Below are 11055 nucleotides of genomic sequence, written 5' to 3'. Positions count from 1 at the left end.
AGGATCCAAAGGCCACCTCCTCCTGGGAGGCTTCCTTGGTTTCTTGCTATTCCCTACAGTGGCTTGACAATTCAACTGACCTGGATCTCTTTGAAAGTTCTCATAATATCCTTCTTGTTATCCATGTTGACTTTATGTGAAAAAATTCTTTGAATTACCAATGGCTGGAGCACCTATCATGTCCCAGATTTGGTGCTGCTGGGGGTGGGGGGGGGAGACAAAGGTAACTAGACAGTGTCAATGCTGATATGTGTGTGGCAGGGTGGGCATGGGTGGAACAGCTTCCCAGCATCAGGTGAGCTGTACCCAGAAGGACGAATTGGTCATGACAGGGCAGAGAGGAGTCTGCTGCAACCATAGGGAAACACAGGTCTTGAAGAGGCCAAACTTGCCCAAGTCAGTGGTCTGGGGCTCAGGGCAGGAGACCAAGTGAGGAAGGCTGGCAAGGATCTGTTCAGAAGGAGCTGTGAAGTGTTCCACCATGCCTGTTTGTGGAGGGCAAGGGTCAGGTCCAGGTTCAGGGTCCTCTGCACCACCTATCAACTTAGCCTTCTCTTCCATAGAGATAATAACACTCTCCTTTCTTTTCCCATAGTGCAGTGCCCCTAGGACTTGGGGGTGGGAGGAAGAAGGGGGAGGAGAACGAAGAGAAGATGCAAAATACTAGGGGCTCCCAAATCCTTCAGTAACGGAGACAAACATCTGAGAGGGTGCCAACCCCACTAAGTAGTTGAGATACCTAACACATAAATGCAATACTTTAAAAGTCTCTAAAGAAAAAAAAATCCACCGTGAACAAAATACCAAAAATGTAAATAAAGACAGGATGTGCCTGGCACAAAGTATGCAGGCCAGAAACACAGGAGCTGTGATTGGACAGAGTTCTCTACCTCCTGTGGACTTCAGGAAAACCCGAGGAAATCCCGCAGCTCTTCTCCCCGGAAGTATGCACGAACACGAGCAATCTGTGCACAGTGTGAGGGTGCTTTTGCAAGTGGAGGCGAAGCTCTCCGGCTGGACCCTGGGGCTGGGGGGGGGCGGGGGGCCCCAGCTGCCGTGGGTGCTCTGCCCCCTGCAGGATGGGACGCACAGCTCGGTGGTGCCCTCCCCGCTCGGGCCTGGGAGTTTTCCGAAAGTTTGCTGAAACCGGACACCTTGCTTGACCGTGCCCGCGTGCAGCGGCGATTTAAAGGCCGCCTTCAGCACCCCTTCCCCGCCCCCAGCGGAGACTTCAAAAGGGCCGGCGCCGGCCGCGGCCTCAGCACCTATGAGCCATCCCCCACGCCCGGAGATCGCGCGGGAGCCGGAGCACGCCGAGTGGCAGCGGCTGGAGCGTAGGAGGACCCCGCGGGTAACACAGCTCCGAGCGCCCATGCCCCTCCCGGCGCCGCTGCGCCGCGTGCGCCTTTAGGGAAGGGGACCGCACCCCCGCCCCCGCGCCCGGGGCTGCGGGGACCCATGACCACAGATGCCGTTAGGCGCCCGTCGAAGGACCGAGCGGCCAGCGTCGCACTTAGGGACCCAGTAAGTGCTCCGGGGCTCTTAGGCATTCTGTGTGCGTAAAGGTGCATGCGTGTGCCGGGGTGGGCGCGAGTCCTGTGTGCACGCCCGTAGTGGTCACTCGGGGGAGAGCTGTGTGCGAGGGAGAGTGTGCACTCGGGAACGTGCATGGGATGTGTGTACGTGGGAGTGTGTTCGCTGTGCGAGTGCATTTGTGTGTGTGTGTGTGTGTGTGTGTGTGTGCACTCGAGTGCCTGCAGCTACGAGCTGAGCGTCTGAGCGCGCGCGGAAACCAGTTTCTGGTTTCACGTGAACCAGGAAAAGTGAGTGGCTGTGCCTGCGTGGGAATGAGTGTGAAAGTGTTTGGAATGTGTCGGTGGTCCAGAGTGTGGGTGCGCGGCTGTCAATGAGTGTGAGTCGCCTATAGAGGGTCCATGGAGGCCAGAGAGGATTGTCTCAGTGCTGAACCCGGGTTGTGAGTCGGAACTTGTCCAGGTGTGAGGGTGTGCCACTCTGCGCTCCAGCAGGGGATCCCGGGAGTCTCTGGTTCCCTCCGGGCGAAGGTGGAGAAAGGCTCAAGGTATTGAGCATGGTCCCCTACTGCGTTCTCCAGGGAGCCTAGAGTCCAACCTTTCTGCCAGGCGTTGCGGTTTAAAACAACGCTTGTCTTGGAAGTCTGACACCAAGTCCCGGTCGTAGTGGTGTTCCTGGGACTCTTGAATCCTTTCAATTGTAGAATCTGTCCCTTTTGTCCCTATGCGAGGACCCTTAGTGTCAGAAGTCGGAAGTGGTGATGGGTCTGTGGGCAGCCTGGAGCAGCCCCTTCTTCCTGCGTCTGTTTTGCGATATTCACCGGGAGGAGGGGCGGGTGTCCCTGGGGAGGGAGGGAGGGATGGACGGATGGATGAATGGCTGGATGGATGGATGGACGGAAGGACGCTGACCGGCTGGGGCTGCGTCCCCTGCTACAGCCGGCAGAGGGCAGCAGGTGGCAGCAGAGGGCGGCCCGGCGCGGGGAGGAGAAGAAGGTGGAGAGCTGCGGCGGGCCGAGACTTTAAATCGCCTTCATTTCCCCCAAATCCTTCCTTTTCCTCTCCTCCCCCAGGCCGGCGGGGAGGCAGCTTCCACCGTCCTCCGCGCGCGCTCGCCCGGCCTTGCTCTGCCTCCAGGGACCGCCAGCAGCCCGCCTCCAAAAGTTTGATCATCTCTTTTTCCCTTGCTTCTTCTTCCTTTTCGGTGGAAGCAGAAAAAGAACGAGCGAGGCAGGGCTAGCGCGGCGCCTGCTCCCCTGGGACCATGGGCCTGGCGCGGGCGCCCGCGGGGCCCGGGTCGCGCTGCCCGCCTCCTCGGACGCCCCTGGACGCGAGGCTGCGCTGGGGGTGCGCGGGCAGTGCGCTCTGAGCCGGCCTGGCGCGGCGCGGCGTGGGGCTGGCGGCCCCATGGGGCGCGCCCACACTTGCCCCCCGGGCTCGGGAGCATGAAGTAGGGGCCTGCCATGGGCGCGGGATCCGCACGGGGGGCCCGAGGCACAGCGGCGGCGACACGCGGGGGGTGAGTACAATCTCGGGGTCGCCCGGGACACGGCTTCCTGCGCCTCGGATATGCACCCAGGCTGGGGTTCCCCGCCACGCCGGACACTCGCAGAGGAACATCAGCTTCCTGTAGCTTCCTGCGCCCCCGCCAGGCGGTATGCCAGGGGTTAACCCGGACTGCGCCCCTCGGCCCGGCCTGCTATAGTCAGGCTGGGCTGAGTGGTGCCTGCCATTGGAGCTAGGGCCAGCAGGGGAGGGTCCGTGCAGATCCAGGTCGGTGATCGGGAGAGAGGACCCGTGGCAGAGCCTAGAGTGGCCGTCAGGGGACAGGGACAGGGGCTGGAGGAGGGGTTCTCGGTGTAGCAGAGGTTTCGGTGTCTGGACGTCGCAAGCTTGCACACCTGGGGTTCCGTCTGTCCTTGTGAGTCAAGTTTGTGGGTCTCCAGGTCCGGGCGTCTGCTCCTGGCTCAGTTCTGTAGTTCTGTACCCTACCCTGCATCCCTGCGTTTCCTAAACCCTCTGCCTGAGTGTGTATCTGCTTGGGTCTGCACGCCTCAGACTTTCCCAGCTTCTCCCGGGAAACTTGCAGTTCCTGCCCCTCTCCCGAGAAAGCGAGGAGAAGCCAGCTTGTGAGAGCGGAAAGGCCCTGGGAGATCACCAAGTCCAGCCTCCTTGTACAGATCGGGGAACTGCGGCCAGAGAGGGGCCGGGAATCTCCAGGGCGGGGCCGCACACGGCTGGAACCCCGCGGCTGGGATTCCCAGCTTGTGCAGAAATTGTAAGAGAGCGAGGAAGAGAGTCACTGCGTGTGGGTGTGTGTGGGAGAGGGCAGGCTTGGAGCAGCCCAGAGGAGCCCTTGACTGCAGCTCAGACATAGGATTTGCTGTCTTTTCATCCTGCTGGAACTCTAGGACTCTGGGGAGAGGCTGGCCTGGGCTGTAGCTCGGCCCACACACCCAATCCAGGCTCCGCTGAGCTGGAGCCAGGGGGTGAGGCACCCCCCCCTTCTTTTCCATGTCTTGGAAAAAGCTGGCTGTTTGAGATTCCCCAGCTCCCCCACCACACATATTCACACACACACACACACACACACACACACACACACACACACGGCACCAGTGAGCATTCTGGTGACTCATTTTCTCCAGGAGACCCAGTGCCAGGACAGATGCCAGCAGTTGGGCAGGGCGATGGTACTAGGGATCACCCCACAGTGGGGCCTAAGGTTTGGGCAGGCAGGCAGTCCCATTGCCTCTCTGGCCTTCCTGGCTATACCTTCCTGGCTCCTGTCCACCTGGGCTCCAGCAGGCTTTCCCACTTTGCCCCCACTTCTCTGTAGCATCTCAAAGATTAGGTTCCCAGCTCCCTCCTGCCCTTCCTGGCTTCTGCACTGAGAACACTCTCTCTGTGTATCCGCATGCTCTACTGTCCCTCTGGAGCCTCAGCTTCCAGGAGGTGCACTGAAGGGGATCACCAAAGAGGCCCACCCTCAGTGTCACCCCTTGTCTCTGCTCATACCTCAACATACTCCCCTAATATCTTGTTGGCAGGTTATTGCCTCCAGTCTGTGTCCAGGGACCTTCCAGGGACCCATAGCCTGACCTGGCCTGACAGACAGTCCACTGGTGGTCACTGATGGCAGGGAAAGGGTCCTAGACTCACTTCAGTGGGAAGCAGCCTTGGGGACAGAGCAACAGGCAGCTTGAGTTCAAGTCCTATAGTGCCGTGTGCTTGACCAGGTCTCCTACCTCAATGCTTCTCATTTTAGCATCTACAATATGAGCATCAACCTTCCCAGTGGTGGGGTTTTGTGAGAGTTAAAGGAGCATGCTCAGGAAGGGCCCAGAACACTGCCTGATCCATAGTAAGTGCTCAGTAAACCACAGCTGTTATTTTTATCAGCATTCACTTTGTGAATGGGTAGGTGAGTCAATGGGAAAGTTCTGGGTTGCATCCTGTCCAGACAGATGACGTGTGTTTGTGTGTGTATGTGTGTGTGTGTGTGTGTGTGTGTGTGTGTGTTCCCATGGAGGATGGAGGAGGTGGAAGGTATGGAGAAGAACTTTGGGCATGGCTGTCCAGGCACACAGGGTCAGGTGAGGCCACGGAGGCAGGTGGGACAGGGACAGACTCAAGTCCCTCCTAGCTAGATTGGTCAAAGCTCACCGCACGATAGAACAGCCAAGTACAGTGTCCACAGGGCTGCCTGCCTCATGGGTTCCTGTGCCTGCTGGGTGCAGACCAAGGAGCTCTCTGAATATTGAAGCCAGGATGGACTTCCGAGTCCCCAGTGTTTCCAGGTAACAAGGGTGGAAAGAAAACCATACAGAGGGAAGCTTCTGGGTGCCTCACTGACCTGGAACAACCATATGTGTGGAGCTGGTAGCTGGCCTCTTGCGGGGGTTGGGGTGGGGTGGGGGAGAGCCTCCAGGGTACTCCCTGGAGAGGCTGCATAGTCAGGCTCTGTCTCCAAAGTTCTGTCATTGTGGCTCCCACTTGGGCTGCCTGCTGCCTTTCCTGGGAGGGGTCCCCATGCACTGGTCTTCCAGATGCTGTGGAGCCCCAGGGAGGCCAAGCCAAGGCCCATGAGGCAGTAGTGGAAAAAGTCGGGGAGAACAAAGCTGTGAGACAGTGCAGCCACCCAGCTTTATTAGCAGTAGCCTGAACGGTATTAGAATGGCCCGGCCTCTTCCCCTCCTTCACCAACTTTCCAGGCTGGAACTCACTCACGTAGACAGCTCATGGACTCCCGGCTGGATCTCCATTCATGTTGAGGAAGCTGGAACTCTAGTCTCCAGCAAGTAGCAAGTCCCTAAAAATGCCCACTCTCTGGGAAGCGGGGAGGACACAAGTCAAATGGAGATCTGTTAAGTGGGACAATTGAGGCGCTATGTTGTTTTGGGCAAGTTGCTTTTCCTTTGTGCCCATCTCTTCAAAAAGGTGGTTGGGACTAGAATCTGGTCCCTAGGGATCGATCCTCAAGGACCTTCCCTCACTCAGTTGTGCTGTGTACTAGGGAAGTTTATGCATCCTGCGTGTACAGACTCCCATCAGGACAGCTGTATGTATGACAGTCTTTGAGGACTTTGGGCTCAAAACCATGGCCTTGGGCAGGTAAATGGCACAGAAGATGTGACTCTATCTCCTGAGTCCTCCTTCTGACCTTGAGGATTTAACAGTGTCTTCTAACATACCCTCTAGGATGACCATGACCATAGTCGAAGATGACTCCAAAAGAAACATGTGGCTCTTGTGCCTTCTTTTTCTCACCTGGCCTTTCTCATCAGCTGGGAAACATCTAAGATGGGTTACATATGATATAACATTGAGGTACTCAAGGAGTGAGGGCAGATGCCAGGAGTTTCTGGTGGTGGACAGTTTCCTGATTGCAGGATGTCTCAGAGCCTTTAGAGGGCTGGTGTGTCGGATGCAGGGGATGGCTCTTCCCCAGGCTACCTGACCACAGTTTCTTAGAGCACCATCCTGAAGGGCAATGTGTTATGCCCTTTGCACAAGGTGGCCTTGAGGAGAAGTACCTGCCTTTGCTGGGTCACACACTGTTGTGCCATTTGTCAAGTCAGACAGAACTGCCTGTTATCCTTTCCCAGGGCCATCGAGGCTGCCCATGGCTTCCATAAGCCATCATGGCAGAGGGACCCTCCACCTTGTACCAGGCAATCTCAGGGTAGCTGGGTGCTCTGCCTGTAAACAGTCATCCACACTTAGCAGGATGCTGGTCCAGGAAGGAGAACCCTCAGCAAAGACAGCTGATTGTAGATGGCAATGAGGCACTTACAAGAAGAAAGAGTCGGGGAGAGGAGGAAGGCTTTGGGAAGGAAGACACTTGGAAGTCCAGAGTCCTGCAAACATCTGGCATTCTTACTGTTTATTACCTAATGGGTACATGTACAAAGCTCCCCGGAGAAGATTTCAAGGGACTGTCTTTTCACCCAGTCAGCCTTAGGCTTCAAGTAACTGAACAGCAGTGTCATCAAACACCTCCCATTTTTCCCATTCTGTTACCCTCATGTGTTCCTGGGACTTCTTACCTTACACACAAAATGGCTGCAGCAGCTCCAAGCAGTGTCTCCTTACTCAAAAACACACAGAGGCTAGGAGAAAATCTTATTCTTTGCAAATATTTTCCCAGGGTGCCTGACCCCCATTGCCAACATCTCATTGGTCATATTTGAGTCATATATGCATGCCTAAACCAGTCACAGGCATGGCAAATGACACTGCCTGGTTTAGCTTAGGCTAATCTGGATTCATCCAATCCAATGTCCTCTGGAGTCTGTCTGTGAGCGGACAAGCACCAGTATGTTTGAGAGCGCTGAAGTCTTTATCAATATTGGTCATGATTTCTAGTAAATTTAAAAGCAGGGAGAGCTAGAAGGGGGTAGCATGCTTTCCCTGGTGCCCAGGTTGCCTGGGCAGAGCCTAGGGCCACAGACAGCAGCCCTGGGTTTCCTGGGTTACCCTGTTCTTCAGTAGCACACCAACCTGGTTTTGCTCTTGGAAGATGAACTTGGCCAGTCCGTCCCAGCCAGAGTCCTCGCCACTCCTCACTCACCTGGCTCAGTGCTCCCCACTGCCATCCCAGCCATCTCTGGCCACGTGCTGGCCTCCCCTCTGCCCTCCTGGGGATCAGATGCCCAGAGTGGCTTCGGGTGTCCCAGTGGCTGCTCCCACAGGAAGGTGAAATCCATCTGATCATCGCCTTTACCCATCTTGGCAGGAGTCACTGAATACAGCTTTAACCCCTCCTGGCCCCAGCAGTGGGGCGGCGGCAGGAAAGGTCACAGGAGGGCTTCCGTGGCTGGTGGCAGCCCAGCTCCTCACGTGCATGAATGCCAATTTAATCCCCAAGGTTGGCCTGCAAGAGAGGGTGTGTCAGCCCTTGCTGAAGAACAAGACAGGCTCAGGGAGGCTCTGACTCTTCAGGGGTCACACAGCCTAGAAGCCCCAGGGAACAAGGTTTGCCCTCGGGGATGCCTGGATGTACCCCATGCCTCCCATTTACTATCAATCAGCACAAAGTGAAATGGCCCACTGCCTAAGTCTGGTGTGGACCCTGTTAAGCGGTCTTTTCTTGGTCCAGTACCTTGAGGACATTGGTCACACAAACAGACCAGCTTCAAATCCCTTCTGCCCTTTCAGCCTTGGCCCTGCTGTTCATTGCCTGGGGTGTGGGGAAGGGGCTGCAACTCACGAGGCTGTAATGTAGATGAGGAGATTGAGGTTGAGGGATGTTGGACTGTAGATCTTCCAACATCCATCACAGGGCTGTGGATCCATCTGTGAAATGTGAGGCTATGTTGGTAGCTTGCAGGCAGGCGGTACTGTAGCCTGCAAACATCCTGGGAGCAGGAGTCCCTCTGAATGGTCCTTGCAGCCTGCACCTTACCTCTGGCTTCCAGGGTGAGATTAGGATGGAAAGGAACAGCCAGATCCCTGGGCGTGAGGGTGGAAGCTGATGCTGTGTGCATTTGTATCTGCCCATCTCTAGGGAGTTTCTCTTCGCCTGGATTGTGGTCTCACTTGCCTGTCACCTGGCCTCCACCCAAGGAACTCCTGAAGGTAATTCTCACTTCTCTTTGTCCAACGGGAGACAAAGGAGGACAGAAGGGGACTGGAGAACTCAGGTAGCAGACATCCGCACCCCTAGTTGGAACACAGGGGCTCAGTTTTCCTATCTAGAGAATGGAACTGACCACAGGCTTGTCCCCCTGGGGTCTGTGAGGCGTGGGAAGGGCTGTAAGCAGTGCTGTCCTTCTGTTTCTACCACATCCAGTCTGAGTGCTTTCTTGGGCTCAGTCCAGTGGGTACTCTAAGAATTGTTGCTAGGGAACATGGGGGCTGCAATGTCCTTGCCCATGCCCGGCATGCCCACTCTCTTCTTTGCAGGAGGTCTTGATGGGCTGGCCTCTTGACTGCCCATGGAAACCCAGACCTCTCCCCCATCTGTGCCAAATGTCCATAGTACGCCGGCAACAACTGCCTTTCCAAACCCTGCCTGCCTTCTGCATTCTGGGGCAGGCAGTGGGCACCTCAGGAGTCCCCGTGGCCTGACTTGGCCACTGGGCAGGGATGGGACCCCTGGGAGGTGAGGGTCGTGCCCAGAAGGGACTTTGCTGCCTGGCAACATTTGTGCATGTGTCATATTTTCCAAGCTTGCTGAACAGCTGTGCAGAGTCCTGAGTCAGGGAGGGGGCGGGAGTGGCCGGAGCTGCACCCAGCCAGGTTTATGTAATAAAGGCATCTTCTTGGGGCCAGCTGGCAGGCCCTTGCTTGCATCTTGGCGCAGACCGAGGTTCATTCCCTGTCCCCTGTCTCTTCCTCTCGATGGGATTCTGGATGGGGCTTGGCTCTGCTTCCTGACCAGTCTGGGCAGCGCCCAAGCAGTGTAGGGTGGTGGCTGAGAACAGAGACCCTGAGTTTGGGACCCTGGGTTCCAACCCCAGCTGTGAGCCACACAGCACCTTAGATAAGTTCTCATATGTGAATATGGCCTGTACACATCTGCCACCCCATCACAGACGGGAGGCTCCTAAATCCCAGGCCTGTTTGAGCTACATAAGGATACCCTGCCTCAAAAAACAATACAGGGCATATGCAGTGCCAATAACCAAATTCTGCTGAAGAATGGTTGAGGGAACCAGGTGAACGTCATCTGTGATTTTGTTCGTCAGAAAGGTCTGTGAAACACAGCCTTCCCTGTCCTCATGGGGGTCCACAGTGGCCAGAGACTCCCAAGAGTCAAAGTTTGTGCTTTATCGGCTTCAGGGAACCCCCCCCCCCCCCCCCCCCCAAACATCCGCGCCCTTCCCTTTTCTAAAAAAGACACAGGAGGGAAAAAAAAACATGGGACCCCCCCCCCCCCCCGCCAGCAGAAGCTGACTGTCCATGAGCTTTGAAAACCATCCAGAGGGTGAAAAAAGAGCTCTGCAGTGATGCCCACCCTGGCCATCTGTGTCCCTCCGGGGGTGGGCCACCTGAATGGAGGCCTGGTGTGTGGAGAGGCATGTAGGGGTATGACCTAGAGCTGTGGGGAGGGCAGATAAGAGTCTCAGTGATTAAAACGTGTAAGATTGATTGCTCAGAGACTCCATAAACAGTGCCTTGTTTTAGCTTAGAGCTGGGGACTGACAGTTGTAACAAAGGACGGGAAGGGGAAGTGAAGATGACATGGAAAGCCCTAGAATCCTAGGGAAGAAGAGAGTCTTCATCCAAGTCAGGCTGAAGCTATGGATGCAGCATCCTGGGGTACAGAGTTCTTAGAATACTGGGAGCCTGCTGTGCTATCTGAGGCCCTCAGACAGGGAAACCAAGGCCCGGGGGTCATGAAAAGACTTGGGTGGGGCTTGGGTGAGCATGTGGGTGCTCCTCATTATCCCATTTTGTAGTGGAGGTAGCTGAGCCTCAGGGGCCAGGCTCACAGTGGTCTGGTCAGGCTTTTAGTCTCACTTTCTGACTCTAAAGTCTGCTAGAGGAGCTATTCAGCTATGTGGCCAGCACCTTGATTTTCAGTTTCCCACAGTGCCCATCATCCTTCCATCCATGTATGCATCCATCTAGCCATTCCTCTATCCACCATCCATCTATCCCTGTCCATCTGACTCTATCAGTCATTCTTCCATCCATCCATCCATCCATCCATCCATCCATCCATCCACCTACCTCACAGTTGTCGACTGAGGGCTAGCTAAGTATCAAGTGCTGGGTCCTTAACCTGTGACCTGGACATTGAACAATAGGGAGAGAGCATTCAATACTCAGGAGTAGGGTCTCAAGACCTGGACCCAAATGGAAGTCCTGGAGGCATCTGATGTCTCCCTGCAGAGATGGAGGCCAGGAGCCAGCTTCTATAGATGCTGGGAACTTAACAAGTTGATGGTGACCCAGAGACACCTTTCCATGTACATGCAGAAACCCTCCTTTTGGTCTTGCAAACCCTGCCAGTGTAATTACCGGGTGGATGAGACCCGGCTAGACCATGGTCAGATGTCTACATGCTTTACCA

General features: G+C 55.9%; 1 protein-coding gene across 12 annotated transcripts in view; it reads left to right on the top strand.

The window, feature by feature from the left end:
• Positions 1–1267: 1267 nt before the first annotated feature.
• Col27a1 (collagen type XXVII alpha 1 chain) overlaps positions 1268–11055 on the top strand; it is a 125581-nt gene continuing 115793 nt past the window's right edge. For 5 of the 12 annotated variants that reach the window (XR_003849610.1, XR_003849611.1, XM_029563730.1 and 2 more), the window contains exons 1-2: positions 2537–3051; positions 8542–8612. Coding sequence is in view for 10 of the 12 variants with exons in the window: in XM_029563730.1 (XP_029419590.1) it covers positions 2996–3051; positions 8542–8612 (127 nt within the window). In the remaining 2 variants the exon portion in view is untranslated. Of the gene's footprint in view, positions 1525–2536; positions 3052–8541; positions 8613–11055 lie in introns of those variants that run through there. The other 7 variants (XM_029563729.1, XM_017798267.2, XM_029563728.1 and 4 more) reach the window with 3 other exon arrangements.

Source organism: Nannospalax galili, unplaced genomic scaffold, assembly GCF_000622305.1.
Source record: "Nannospalax galili isolate Female #2095 unplaced genomic scaffold, S.galili_v1.0 scaffold34, whole genome shotgun sequence".
Taxonomy (NCBI): domain Eukaryota; kingdom Metazoa; phylum Chordata; class Mammalia; order Rodentia; family Spalacidae; genus Nannospalax; species Nannospalax galili.
The sequence above is the reverse complement of the archived record's forward strand: the minus strand, read 5'-3'. Positions and strand labels throughout refer to the sequence as shown.